The 16,060-nt window shown below is 40.1% G+C and overlaps 2 protein-coding genes and 1 long non-coding RNA gene across 3 annotated transcripts in view; 2 read left to right on the top strand and 1 right to left on the bottom strand.

The window, feature by feature from the left end:
- The window catches only part of LOC310731373 (uncharacterized protein), a 137,654-nt gene that overhangs the window by 106,390 nt on the left and 15,204 nt on the right, over positions 1 to 16,060 (top strand). The gene's annotated exons all lie outside the window — the stretch shown is intronic.
- LOC310731403 overlaps positions 1 to 16,060 on the top strand; it is a 136,990-nt gene that overhangs the window by 117,464 nt on the left and 3,466 nt on the right. The gene's annotated exons all lie outside the window — the stretch shown is intronic.
- uqcrfs1 (ubiquinol-cytochrome c reductase, Rieske iron-sulfur polypeptide 1) lies at positions 4,924 to 6,972 on the bottom strand. The gene is made up of 2 exons (XM_083550960.1): positions 6,671 to 6,972; positions 4,924 to 5,625 (listed from the first exon to the last, which is right to left on the bottom strand). The coding sequence occupies exons 1-2, from the start codon at positions 6,879 to 6,881 to the stop codon at positions 5,015 to 5,017; spliced, it is 822 nt and encodes a 273-aa protein (XP_083407086.1). The 5' UTR covers positions 6,882 to 6,972; the 3' UTR covers positions 4,924 to 5,014.

The raw sequence follows: 16,060 nt of genomic DNA, 5'->3' as shown, positions 1-16,060 counted from the left end.
GCAGAGATAAATTTTAGAGTTGAGGCGGTTATGCGTTGTGCTTTCTCTGTCACATGACAAGCTGTGGGGAAAAAGTAGAACGGTGAGAGAGCACTGGCTGAAACAATAACATGAAATGGTGAAAAAGGGACAGCGCTTCTACACAATTATTAGGCAAGTGATTATTTTTTACCATATCATCATTCTATCCATAATTTTTCAAGTCCAAGCTGAATAAACTTGAATGCTTAATGGATTTAATGCATATCAGGTGATGTGTATTTGTTTAATGATGGAGGGTGTGGCCGAAGGAGATTAACACCCTACATCAAGGTGTGCATAATTATTAGGCAGATTCTTCTCCTCAGGAAAAATAGGCCCAAGAAACGAATGAGATGAAAAGACTCAAATTAACCGCCAAAGATTTAAGAAGAATTAAACATAAAGCTACCAGGAACCCATTATCCTCCAGTGCTGCCATATTCCACAACTGCAAACGACCTGGAGTGTCAAGAAGTACGAGGTGTTCTGTTCTCAGAGACATGGCCAAGGTAAGAAAGGCTGAAACCCGACCACCTCTGAACAAGACACATAAGTTGAAACGTCAAGAATGGGCCAAGAAATATCTGAAGACAGATTTTTTTTAAAGGTTTTGTGGACTGATGAGATGAGAGTGACTCTGGACAGACCAGATGGATGGGCCCGTGGTTGGATCAGTAACGGGCACAGAGCTCCACTTCGACTCTGACACTTCGATGCCAGCAAGGTGGAGGTGGGGTACTGGTATGGGCAGGTACAACCCCTGGCAAAAAGTATGGAATCACCCCTCTCAGAAGATGTTCATTCAAATGTTTAATTGTGTAGAAAAAAAAAAAGCACATATATGCCACAAAACAATTTTCACTCAACAATCCAAACTTCTGGCTGTATAAAACACTTAAAAAACAAAACAAAGAAAGATAACTATAGTCAATTACAACTGTTTTTACAGATCAAACAGAGGAAAAAAATATGGAATCACACAAATCTGAGGAAAATTATATGGAATCACCATGCACTTTGCATTTCTAAAACAAACACCTGTATCTGATTACAACTGCTAATTATTCTGCAGTTAAAAAAGAGTGCTTGCACACATTAGTGACGTGTTGAACCAAGATGATTGACATAACTCATGGCTCCAACACGAGAGATGTCAGTTGAAACAAAGGAGAGGATTATCAAACTTCTCGAAGAAGGTAAATCTTCACGGAATGTTGCAAAAGATGTTGGTTGTTCCCAGTCAGCTGTGTCTAAAATCTGGACCAAGTACAAATCAAATGGAAAGGTTGTAAAAGGGAAGCGTACTGGTAGACCAAGAAAGACATCAAACCACCAAGACAGAAAACTTAAAGCAATATGCCTTGAAAACAGAAAATGCACAACAAAACAAATGAGGAACAAATGGGCAGAAAGTGGAGTCAATGTCTGTGACCGGACTGTAAGAAATCGCCTAAAAGGAATAGGATTTACATACAGAAAAGCCAAACGAAAACCATCATTAACATCTAAACAGAAAAAAACAAGGTTTCAGTGGGCTAAATAAAGACAATCTTGGACTGTGGATGACTGGATGAGAGTTATATTCAGTGATGAATCACGAATCTGCATTGGGCAGGGTGATTATGCTGGAACTTTTGTTTGGTGCCGTTCCAATGAAATTTATAAAGACAACTGCCTGAAGAAAACATGCAAATTTCCACAATCATTATTGATATGGGGTTGTATGTCAGGTAAAGGTATGGGAGAGATGACAGTCATTACATCTTCTATAAATGCACAAGTTTATGTTGAGATTTTGGACACTTTTCTTATTCCATCAATTGAAAGGATGTTTGGTGATGGTGGCATCATTTTTCAGGATGATAATGCATCGTGCCATAGGGCAAAATCTGTGAAAACATTCCTACAGGAAAGACATATAATGTCAATGGCATGGCCTGCAAATAGTCCGGACCTCAATCCAATTGAAAATCTGTGGTGGAAATTAAAGAAAATGGTCCACGACAAGGCTCCAACCTGCAAGGCTGATCTGGCAACTGCAATAAGACAAAGCTAGAGACAGATTGATGAAGTATACTGTTTGTCATTAGTTAAATCCATGCCTCAGAGAATTCAAGCTGTTATAATAGCCAGAGGTGGTGCAACAAAGTACTAATAGTGTTTTTATTTGGTGATTCCATATAATTTTCCTTAGATTTGTGTGATTCCATATTTTTTTCCTATGTTTTATCTGTAAAAATACAGATGTTTTATACAGCCAGAAGTTTGGATTGTTGAGTGAAAATTGTTTTGTGGCATATATGTGCTTGTTTTTTTTTCTACACAATTAAACATTTGAATGAACATCTTCTGAGAGGGGTGATTCCATACTTTTTGCCAGGGGTTGTATTATGAAAGATGAGCTATTTGGACCTTTTCAGGTTGAAATGGACTCAAAATCAACTCTCAGACCTACTGCCAATTTTTTTAGAAGACACTTTCTTTAAGCAGTGGTACAGGAAAAAGTCTGCATCTTTCAGGAAGACTTTGCAAGACAACGCTCCATCACATGCATCAAAGTACTCCACTGCGTGACCAGTAAAGGCCTTAAAGATAAAAAAAATAAATAATGACATAGCCCCCTTCTTCACCTGAATTAAACCCTATTGAGAACATTTGGGCCCTTCTTAAGCAGGAAATGTACAGTGAAGGTAAACAGTACACCTCTCTGAACAGTGTCTGGGAGGCCGTGGTTGCGGCTGCACAAAAGGTTGATTCTGACCAGATCAAGAAACTGACTGACTCTGTGAATGGAAGGCTTGTGACTGTTATGGAAAAGAAGGGTGGCTTTATTGGTCACTGATGTTTTCTTTTTGAAATTTCTAAAATGTTCTTTTGTAAATTTTGAGTTTGCTTATTATTCTCACTTTAACAGGTGAAAGTAAACAAGTGAGATGGAAAAATCTTTGTTTTTCATTTAGTTGCATAATAATTCTGCACACTTATAGTTGCCTAATAATGGTGTACATGTAGATATTCTCTTAAGAAAGCCCAAACTTTTACTACCTAAATGTTCAGGTTTGAGGGTTTGTTAACATTTTGGATTGACCAAGAGCACTGTAGTTGTACAATAACAAAATTTATCCTCAAAAATGCAACTTGCCTAATAATTGTGCACAGTGTTGAGAGTCAATTCAAATGATATTTCAAAACACCTACACAACAGTCAATCTCAGGTTTACACGTCTTCTGGTGCATCAACTGCAGCTGTTATCAAAAGATAAAATAATCTTTTGGTATATTTTTGCCTCAAAACATTAAAGCAAAGAGCTCGTACATGTTTATTTCATACACATTACCTTGCACTCCCATGCTTTTGAAGCACACATGATTATGTTTATCAGTGAACCCTCTCTGTGCCTGGAATATCTTGAACACTCAATAATGATGGTTGCTATAGTAACCTGACTTACGTTTCAAACATGTCTAATACCAGTGAAGTGGCTGCAGGATCGCACACTGATATCTTTATCTTCTCACAGAAGATACAGCATGCACTTGGTTACATCTGTTCAGTTTTGTTAATATTTTGATGTATGCGTCTCTCTCTTTCATCATTTTATCTCTAGCTTCCCAAAAAGGATTAAATAATAAGCAAATTTCAAAATGTGAATTCCATGTAAATTATTTTCATGGTTATAGCTATGTATCAAATATGAATACATTCCCCTAGGAGATTAAAAGCAATTTTTTTTTCATTTTATGTTTTTGCTCCTTTTTGTCAAGCTTGCTGTACTTTGGTGTAGTTCTATCAGCATTAAAGGTGGATTTGTTTGCACTGAACAAGTTCACACATACTGTTGACACGCTAATCAGGAAACGAGCAGCTCAGAAGACTATGATGAACTACAAGTACTGTAACCAAGTTGATCTTACCTGCAATGTTAAAAACCAAATGTCTTCATAAAAGATAGTGAAATACAATTTAATTCAATTCATTTTTATTTGTATAGCGCATTTAACAATGAACATTGTCTCAACGCAGTTTAACACAAATAATGCTATAGATAAAGGGTTATAGAATGAACAAGAATTACTTTATAAGTGTAAGTTTGTCCCTAATGTGCAAGCCGATGGTGACTGTGGCCTGGAAAAAAAAAAAACAAGACGGCATAAGGAAGAAACTTGAAGAGGAACCAGACACAAGAAGGAACCCATCCTCATATGGGTAAACAGTCAACTCACCCAACATCACCCACCTCACTAAAGTCCATGTAGCTGAACTATCACAAATGCCCACCCCACACCCCTAATTCGAGTAGACAAACTTCCTTCAAAAACAGTGGCGCTTATTATTACACCAAAGATTTAATCAGGAATGTGAAGTTTACCAAGCACAAAGGGGTGTGATAGTCAGGGGTGTACATTCTTTTGGATATACTGTGTACAGCACAACTCAGTCAGACATGCGAGGTAAAATCCATCCTTGTAGCACCTCGTGAGCACAAAACAGAACAAGCGTTAACCCTGAGTGAAATGCAAAAGGCAGCGTCCCTTCAGCTGTGAGGACGTCACTGTTTCTGAACTCGCTACAAACCTTTCTGAAATCTCTCCAGGATCCGGTCCTCAGCCTGCTCACAGCATGTCTCAGTAAGAGCTCACAGCACGTCTCAGGATGGTATCAGATTCATCCTTCACCATTTTGTATGTTTTACTGATTTAGCACGACTACAGATGTAAGATGTTATATGTAACATTTAACAAACGGAGTCAGAAGCAAAGTTATTTACAATATTATTATTATTATTACACAGGAAAAGCAGAAATGTCCACATGCGTGTAGGTGTTTTTGTGTGTGTCTAAGATGTGAGAGGCTCATTTACAGGAAATACTAAAGAATAACCAGTATAAGGAGTCTCCGTGTGAAATAAAATATAGGTTTATTACTTACAGTTATCACATGAACAGAGTGGCGAGCATGATACACACACAAGTACACACAAACTTAATGTCATCAGCCCACCACCACTGTGTCTTCATCAGGAAACTCATAATATGGAACCTCCAGGTTGAGCGGCGCCGGACCTTTCCTGATGCGACCCGAGGCGTCGTAGTGCGAGCCGTGACATGGGCAGTAGTACCCTCCATAGTCACCTGCGTTGGCAATTGGAACACAGCCCAGGTGAGTGCACACTCCAATGACGATGACCCACGACGGTTTCTGAACACGGTCCTGGTCGTGCTGAGGGTCACGCAGCTGAGACAGATCCACGTCAGCCTCGGTAGCAATCTCTTTCTCTGTGCGGTGGCGCACGAACAGCGGCTTCCCTCTCCATTTAAACGTCATGTTCTTGCCCTCGGGAATGTCCGACAGCTTGATCTCGATCTGGGACAGGGCCAGAACATCTGCCGAAGCACTCATGGAGGACACGAACTGTGTGACAGCCGTTTTGGCAGCATAAACGCCCATGACAGCTGTGGAACCTGTGATCAGGTAGGAGAATGTTCTCCTGGCATCACCGCTCTCTTGAGATGACTTCTTTGGGTCCATCACTTCAGGACGACGATAATCAGAGAAATCAGGAACCTTGATGTCTGTGTGAGCGAAACGCACACTGCCACTTGCTACAACACAAAACACACAGATCTACCATTACTACGTTTATACTATAGTTTAATATCACTACCAAATGACAGTAATCCCCCATTTATCGTGGTGGTTACGTTCCAAAACCACGGTAAACCCCAAATGCTATTTTATGCATACAGTATTGTACTGTATTAACATTTTACTTAATTTTATAATGAATATTTGTTTATTAATAAATTTCATTGTTTCAACATAATCGCACTATCCGCGAGTGACTGTGAAAATCAGCCGAACAAATTAGTTACGACAAATGCAATTCCTCAATAAAGCGGGTGATTACTGTACTTTCAAAGGTTAGATGGTTTTAATGATCATTTATTTCCAACTTGTACAAACCTTTTCTATGTATTAAATACCAAACATTATTTTATCCATTATGTAACTACGATTACTCATCTTTTATTTTCAGATTTTTCATTTTTTTTGTTTTGAGTCACTCTAAATCTGCCTCTGTATTAATGAATGAACAGTGCGAAACAAATATTGTTCACCTGCTACAGTACAACAGCAATATCAATAGCACACTACATTTTTAATTTTGAAAAATGTTACCATTAAGAAACTTAATAAAAAAGTTAATATTTCCCGAACTAATTTAAATAAAATAGGAAAAGCAGTGTCAGGATTATACCTGCCGTGCGCATGCGCAGAAGTGGGGTCAGCTAAAAGACAGTACTGTATATAACTTATATAACGCGCTAGCGTTACCATGCTAGTAGCAGACACAGCTTCTAAAGAGAAAAATAATTATTTACAATTATTGCCGGGCGAACAAAAAATACTTCTTGAATAGATAAAAACATGTATAAACAAAAAACGTAAACGAAAACATAAGAATGGTAAAAAAATAATAAGTAATTCTGCGTGTCCTTGAGTAACAGTAGTTAGCTTAGCCAGGACGCGGAGACGGTGGTCGAAATCACAGTGTGCGGATTTAATAGTGCACTATATCAAGTGTAAAGCCTCAAACTACTTTCAAATATTGTGACTGCAGGGATGTAGGGTAAATTTAGGACTCACCGTTCAGGCTGACGAATACAGCGGGCCCTGTCCTGGGGCTCTGTCCGCTCAAAGACTCGCGGCAGAGGAACGGCTTCTTTACATCCAGCAAAATCTTTTCACTTTTCATCACCAGTCCGGGCGCGAGAGCCTTCAGCGGCCCGGGAACGGTGAAGCTCGTGGCCTGTAAATAGGGCGATAACGGCCCCGCGCGCGCAACCACAGACATCATCTTTCTTTACCCTAACGTGTTCCAGCGGCTGAAGGGCGGGGCTTCTTCTCCTCAGAAAACAACTTCCGCTCAACGTCATAGCAGCGTGGTGACGTCATGCAGAACGCGCGCGTGCGCACACACGCACGCCACATTCTGTGGAGATTGTTCATTAATTCGCCATGGCTCTGATGGCTAAAACCATCAACCATTCTCTTGACAACAACCTACACCTTACATTCTGAATTACCTTACACACCTGAAGTACACCTGAGCGCTGACTTACACACCTGAAGTACACCTTGCACAGCTGAACACCGACTTACACATTACACTCCTAAACCCTGAACTACACACAACTAGACTGTGCAACAGTCTAACATTTCTTCCCTCAAGCAATCAGGCTTCTCAACACAGAACTGCACTAAAACTCATGCACACACACACACACACACTCAACTGTGCGACTGATCTGTACAACCCGGAATCAAACATTCAATCTTACTCACTTCACACATCCATGCCCATATTATATCACTTCATTACTACATTGAATTCTGCTATTGTTTTTTTGCACAAACTATCTTGTTTGCATTTTTTTTATGTTTACTCCTGTACTCAATACTCTTTTACACACTGCACTGTGTAATATACAGCAGGTTTATTGGTGGTGCTATTTCGTGTTTTGTGTATTTGTCCTACACTGTCTTGTGTTTTCTTGCACTGTCTTGTGTTGTCTTTGCACTGTCTGTCTTGCACTGTTTGCACCAGGTTGCACACAATGCACTTTATGTGGTGACACTTATAAGTCCTTAGCCCTGTGTTTTCTGTTATGTAATAGTGCACTATATTAAGTGTAAAGCCTCAAACTACTTCCAAACATTGTGAATGTAGGGATGTAGGGTGTAGGGTAAATTTAGGACTCAGCGTTCGGGCTGGCGGATACAGCGGGCCCTGTCCTGGGGCTCTGTCAGCTCAAAGACTCGCAGCAGAGGAACGGCTTCCTCACATCCATTATGATTTCCATCCTTCACATCCACTACTGTTATGCAGCACTGTTAACCAGGCTTCTGAAGGAATGTTGTTTCATTTTACTGTGTACAGCGTCAGCTATATATGGTTGAAATGACAATAAAAGCTTGTTGACTTTACTTGACTTGACACTTTACACACCTGAACACCAACCTACACCTTAAAACACCTAATCACTGAACATACACCATAAAACACCTAAACACGAACCTACACCGAAACACCAACCTACACCTTAAAATATCTAAACACTGAACTACACCTGAACACGTACCCACACCTAAACACTGACCTACATGGTAAAACACCTAAACACTGACCTACACCTTACACACCTGAACACCAACCTACATTTCAAAACACCTAATCACTGACCTACACCTAAACACTGATGACACCTTAGATAACTGGACAATGACCTACACCTTAAACGCCTGAACACTGACCTACACCGTAAAACACATAAACACTGACCTACACCTGAACACCAACCTACACCTTAAAACACCAACACACTGAACAACACATGAACACTGACCTACACCTTAAAATACCTAAACACTGACTGAAACCTTACATACCTGAATGCTGACCTGCACCTTACACACCTGAACACTGATGACACCTTGCAAAACTGAACTACACCTTACAGACAACACACACCTGACTACCGACCTACACCATACACACTTACTTTAGTTTGAATCTATTTGGTGACATGATCAATATTTTTTTCTTCTCATTGCATGGTGTTTTCACCCCATCAATCTATTTCTTGTCATTGCGTGGCTTTTTCAACCTACAATTGGTCTATCATTTCCTGGTTCTCACACAACCACAGATGTAGGCTAGTTTACGGAGCTAACAATGAGCAAGGCAGAAGGCAACAAGAAGTATGGGGCTAATGTGAATGAGACAGACAGAGTCAGCAATGTTAACATGACTGAGCACAGAGACATTCTTGATTACCATCATCTTTTCTCTGCTTGTGTTCTATATGGTGGATATTTAGACTGAATACATTCGTTAGGTAACAAAATATGAAATTGTTTTATATTAATATATTAATATGTTAATATATGTGAGGTATAATTACCAGAGTGACACTAAAATAGGTAGTAGGTTACTTTTTACCTTAATACATGTCAAAGGCCAAACATCTTTACTTTAATTCGAGTACAAAAGTGTAGTCACTACTTAAACATTTATCAGTCTTTTAAAACATTAGTATCTGTACTTAGACTTGAGCGGAGGATGTCAAGTCAAGTCAAGTTTATTTATATAGCGCTTTTCACAAGAGACATTGTCTCAAAGCAGCTTTACAGAAACCAACATTTAAGGTGAATGGTGTGAATTTATCCCTGATGAGCAAGCCGTGGCGACAATGGCAAGGAAAAACTCCCTAAGATGTTATGAGAAAGAAACCTTGAGAGGAACCAGACTCAAAACAGGGAACCTATCCTCATTTGGGTGACATCAAGAGTTTGATCATAAATCTTTCAACAATAGAGAACACTGGAGAGTGAGAACTAACATGAGCACTGAAATGTGTGATTATAAGTAATGTTCTTTCTACAGTCTTTTACAGTCTTTATGGTTATAAAACTAGGAGCTACTGACCAACTTATAAAATAGCTCAACATATATGATCATTACAGATCCAACACCAGCTTCTCCATGCCAGAGCCTTTAATCACTCCAGGATGTGTGCATTTTTGCCACCTCTGCACCTTACATACTGAGCTGCACCTTACATACCTGACCACTGTACTACATCTAAACACCTGAGCACTGACCTACACCTTACACATCTTTCTACCGATAGCTGATTAGCCCATTGAATTAATTAAGTAATAATAATAAGTACAAAAGGTACTTTTCCTTAAATTATTTCTGAAATTAAATTTCAATACTAAATATACAAGAAAAAATAAGACAGGTCTTTTAAAATTAAATATATATTTTTTCCTTTTTATAAAAATTAAAATTTTTATTGCTAAAATTCAATCTGTGAAAACTAAACTAAATGCAAAAACAAATATATAAATAAATCATCATAAATAAAAATATTAATATCAATTTCAAATGACTTGAAAAAGGTAAACGTACTGTAATGTATTTTCTTACATTTTTTGTCTGAAATGATCCAAAACTTGGAAACTTTCTGTTGTGTTCTTTTGCCTGTCTTCGACTCGTCCCTCATTGTTTTTTCAACGTTTCTCCATTTTCACTGTGCGTACGCACAGTGTGAAAACACAGAATGCGAAATTGGTGACAGGTAGCACGCATAAACAAATAATTTGCCTCAATGCTTTTTTGTATTCAAATTACTCTATTTGTGGGAATCGTTTCAGCCCTACACTGAACTACACCTTACACACCTGAACACTAATTTAGACTTTACACACCTGAACACTGAACAACACATTAAACACCTGAACACTGACCTACACCTTACATACCTGAATACTAAACTACACTTTACACATCTGAACACTGAACAACACTTTACACACATGAACACTGAACTACACTTTACACACCTAAACACTGACCTACACCATACACACCTGAACACTGAACTACACTTTACACACCTAAACAACGAACAACACTTTACACACCTAACCACTGAACTACACTTTACCCACCTGAACACTGACCTATACTTTACACACCTGAACACCAAACAACACTTCACACACCTGAACACTCAATTACACTTTACACACCTGAAAACTAAACTACACCTCACACACTTGAATACTGAACTAAACTTTACCAACCGGAACAACACTTTACCCACCTGAACTCTGACCTACACCTTACCCAATTGAACACTGAACTAAAACGTACCCACATGAACACTGACCTATACTTTACACACCAGAACACTGAACTAAACCTTACCCGCTTTAACACTGAACTACACATTACCCACCTGAACACAGAACAACACTTTACCCACCTGAACACTGACCTATACCTTATCCACCTGAACGCTGACCTACACATAGACACTTGTACATGTAACCCTAGTTCCCTAAAGGGAACGAGATGCTGCATCAGCAACATTTTGAGAACGCTTCCGCACTGTCCATGCTCTGAATTACATGTGTAATCTGTCCAAAAGTAAGCGCGTCATCACCAACACGGTGATGTCACAAACAGGAAGTTATAAAAAACACTTAACTTGAAGCTTTTGCCAGCTTCTGTAAGAAGACAGGGACACTGGCAGTGTGGCATTGAGATGCAGCATCTCATTCCCTCGAGAACTAAGATTACATACGTAACCTAGAGACGTTCCCTTTCAGGAAATTGAGAGGGGCTCAAAGGGGGGTTTGGTTAGTGCCTCCAGCACAGTGGCCAGGTCCCACCAATGCACTCTAGGTTGCACTGGAGGGCTCAGCCTTCGAGTACCACAAAGAAAATGAGTCACTAGCAGGTCTCCGTCCAGTGATTTACCCGCCAGGGGGCATGATATGCCGAGATTGCGGAAGCGTAGACTTTGAGGGTGGATGGCGCCAACCCTTAGGTGAACTGTTCTTGAAAAAATTTCAGCACTGACCCAACTGCGCAGTTAACTGGATCCAATCGGTGCTGCTCGCACCACACACTAAACAGGCACCATCTTGAGGCTCTGAAATGGAGCAGGACAGGTCTACTTGAGCCCTCCCAGATCTGCTTCACCACATGAGGGGTGGAGCCACCAACCTGTGTCTCGACAGGGCGTTTGCTGCTTTGTTTAGGCGGCCTGGGATGTATGTATCTCTATCAAAGAGAGCAGCTTCCCTTGGGTCTACAGGAGTATCTGGCATGCCAGCCTGTACAGGAGGCGTAGGCACAGATCCCCCTGGATGTATAAGACCACCGAGGTATGCTTCAATGCTAGAATCACAGCCAGCATCTCTAGGCAATGAATGTGCCACAACAGATGGGGCCCTTCCCATAGATCTTGGGTGGAGTGGACACTCATGACCGCTCCCCACCCTGTGAGGGACACATCCGTCGTAAGCATTGAGCGACATTTATTTACATTTACGGCATATAGCTGACACCCTTATCCAGAGCGACATACAAAAGTGCATTCGGGAACTCCAAACGGGGCCCTGAGATAGGAACCCGAGATCTCTCCTAACATCTAAGGCACATAGGGCTCGCTGCGTGACCTTGATAGTACGGAGGTGATTGCCCCTCTGTGAGAACCCTTTGGTCCTGAGCCACCGCTAAAGGGGTCTCATGTGCAGGAGGTCAAGTGGAATCACATCGGGCACTGCTTGACTGTGAGTGACTGCCCTTCCCTGACCCTCCTGATGGCGGTAAGGATGGACGCAATTAATCCTCTGGAGTCTGAGGGTTTTTGGCACCTTGAGAGATTTTGACATGCTCTTACATTTGGTTCTTTTAAGTTGCTTTTAAAATATATTATTGACAAAAGACTTATTACACTGTATTTAGCACAAACTGGGCTACTATAATATGTAAACAACTTATATGTGTGTGTTTGTTTTTTTGACAAAATAATGTTTATGCGTGGTTTTTGAAAAAGCAAAAAAAAAAAAAACTTACTAAAATAAGGCCACAAAACCTATAGTAAACATGTTTTCCCAAGACTTTTTGAGAACAGAGCTTCTAATGTAGGTTTTTTTTTTTTTTTATCATGTAAAAATCATCCTGCCTGCTTATTCACATTGAACAGTACTTTGATTTAAAATTTAAAAGACACTTTCTACTTTGAAAGGCCATATGCGAAGAGGCGTCGACATGCTGTGACTGACAGTTTCGTAGACAATGGGTTGCATAATGAGCTGTCGATTACATAATGAGCTGTGGATCACTGAGCCAGGATCACAGTGAGAAGTACAGTACTACAACAAGGAATGTGTTTCCTTTGTGGTTTATTTAAAACACACATTAGCAAGGACAGCATTAAAAAGGGAATTGTGTAACAATAAAACAATACAGTACAGTATGTATAAAAAAATAAAGAGTGCAACAAAAACAATAACATTACACTACAGTAGGGTTGCTCAAATCCTAGCCTGTAGGGCTACAATACTATGCATTAAATAATAATAGTGTATCCATTTGAGGAATCGGCAAGAACAAACAACTTGAACCCCCACTTTGTTGGCTTGGCTGTCATGTACTGTGTCCTCCCAGTGTTAGCTTTGCATGCTACCATCCGCTCATTCATGGCTAAATGTCTTCTATGATGATAAATTGCTTTGCATGTCTTACGGCTTGTGTCCATAAGCGGTTTCACTCTAAACAGACGGTCATGTTCAGAAGTGCCCCTCTTTCTGTCTTTTTCTTTGTCTGCATCTGGGTGACTCATGTGTACATTCCACTAAATTGTCCTGTATCTGTCCCTTGACATAATTGTTGCTGGAAAGGGAACTGTGAAAATTCTGCTCTGTCACCAGTAGTCTATGATGAAGGGCAACTTTACCATTGCCATGTAAAATAAAGGCCCAATGTAGCGATACATCTCACTTACGGTTACATCTCTCCATCTGTATTTGCGTCCCTTGGCTATTGACTTGGCAGCTTGAGCATTTGTGTTGTGGCACAGAGTTGAAAAACGAGAAAAACATTTTATATAGACTACATGGAGAATGAGAGTCAGAAGACCTCAGTTGAGGTCCAGGTTCACGTGCGGGCAGGAATCGCGGAGTCTGTGGCGTTATCTGTCTGATCCTTCCATGACATGGTGGACTGTGTGTGCTGCCTTTGCCCTTTTTGGAGCAGGTGCTTGATCACATCCGTTTATGAAACACACACACACACACACACACACACACACACACACACACACACACACACACACATTACTAATTGTGCCATTGGTAAAGTTGTTTGCAAATGACATACAATGCAATAATGATTCAAACTAAATATAATTTAAGAAAATATAAAATATGTACTTACTCAGGATGATTCTCGGTCGAACTCAAAATGGAGCGACACCTGCGTGGCCTGGTGTGAGTTTCCAGTGACGACAAAGAGTGATGCAGCCACATTCCTAAAAATAACCAAACAATATATTTTTCAGTATTTTTGATGAATACACTTGAACAATATATTTTTTAGCATGCATTGTACATATAGCATTTACACCTTAGCATTCCGGAACATCTCTGCTAGCTAACACTACATAACAGCCTTTCAGGATGATCAGTGACACTAACCAAAACTGAACTGAGGCTAAAATATAACTATATAACGTCAACAATATTTAGGGAATACAATTACAAACAGTTAATGTTACAAATGAGCAGATATTGGCGGATTTTTGTTGTAACATTAAAAGGCAATGCTGACAAAAGCTAGGCAGAGATGTCTACAAACAATATTAGTTTCATTAGACTTAATAACTTACTCATCGTAGCAACTTGCTGGAAAGTCCTCGAATGGGTCGATTCGCTCTTCAAAATGCAAACGCTCCTCGTCGGAATCACAATCTTCTTCAGATGAAAAGGTTAATTCTCTGGCATTGTTTTATGTCACTGTCTGGGGGGCGTGTGTGTGTGACTCAACGTGTGAACTGTTTTACCTGTGAATAGCGGAGGGGGGGTGTCCGGTTGGAAAATCTGTGCCTCCACTTGGTTTCACATGATTTATATTCATTGGAAACATATGTTTTTTATTTCACCGACTTATTCTAAAACTACACACTTTAAGCTGTCTAAATATATATTTTTTATTTCCTTGTGTGTGTTAGATATTGGCCGAGTTTCAGCGCTTTTTGATGACGTGTTTCTAAACGAAGTTTACACAGACAAAGGAAACAGATGGCGCACCCTGACAATTTTATTCATTTAAAAAAAATACAACGTTTTGTTTATATAGTAAGCATACACAAATGAAAGTAGACCCTTTACAGATTTAAATGATGTATTACTTTGACATTTATGATCAAATATGACCGAGCAGTATAAGCTCTTTTTGCTGGCATCTGAAAAAAAAGCACGTTTGGGTGCCGGCGGCAATTCAGACTCCAGAGGGTTAAGGGCAGGGGAAAGCTGCGCACACATAAGGGTTAAATCCCATACAACGCCTAAATAAGTAATTCTCTGTAATGGAGAAAGCACATTCTTTTTGGCTTCCAGCTAAAACCCCAGCTCCATGTGAGCGAGAACGACATATCGATGCCGGACCACTAACTGCTCTGATTAAGCTGATATCAACCAATCGTCAATATAGTTTAAGATGCGGATGCCATGAAGCCTCAGGGGAACCAGAGCCGCATCCACACACTTCGTGAAGGCACGGGTGAGAGGGCATGACCAAACAGAGGGACCTGATATTGGTACGCTTTAGGCCTAAAAGCCAACTTCCTATGAAAAGAGAGAATAGATATATGAAAGTATGCATCATTTGGATCTAGTCAAGTCAAGTCAAGTTTATTTGTATAGCGCTTTTCACAACCGACATTGTCTCAAAGCAGCTTTACACAAATCAACAGTGAAGGTGAATGAGCAAGCCGTAGATGTTATGAGGAAGAAACCTTGAGAGGAACCAGACTCAAAAGGGGAACCCATCCTCATTTGGGTGACATCAACAGTTTGATCATAAATCTTTCAACAATACAGAACACTGGAGAGTGAGAACTAACATGATTACTAGAGTATAAGATTATAAGTGATGTTCTTTCTGCATCTTATACAGTCTATATGGTTAGTAGCTCCTAGTTTTATAAGCTCAGCATTTGTGATCATCACAGATCCAGCATCAGCTTCTCCATGCCAGAGCCTTTAAACACTCCAGGAGGTCCAATGTCAAACTCCACACATGTAGCGGGATCAAAATGGCACTGGTCATCTCTAGATGGTTCGGGATGTTTGCGAGTTCGGCATCTACTTCTTCAAAGGTCCGTAATCATCACGAGGTGGGAGGTGACTGGAGCTGGCCAAACCTCAGGGTGTCTCGGGATGTGGAGAGAAAGAGAAGCAGTGGAGAGGAATTAGCGTAGCTGCTGTTCATGATATTAACAGCACAAGTTGATAATGTGCATGTGATCAGATGTTCTGGAGCACAAAGTTATGATATGTGTATTTGTTATGTGTAGGCTTTGCTAAAAAGATATGTTTTTAATCTGCACTTAAACTGGGTGAGTGTGTCTGAGCCCCGAACACTGTCAGGAAGACTATTCCAGAGTTTAGGCA

This window comes from Silurus aristotelis (genome assembly GCF_946808225.1).
Source record: "Silurus aristotelis genome assembly, chromosome: 9".
Classification (NCBI taxonomy): domain Eukaryota; kingdom Metazoa; phylum Chordata; class Actinopteri; order Siluriformes; family Siluridae; genus Silurus; species Silurus aristotelis.
Note: the sequence above shows the minus strand (reverse complement) of the source record. Positions and strands in the feature narration are given on the sequence as shown.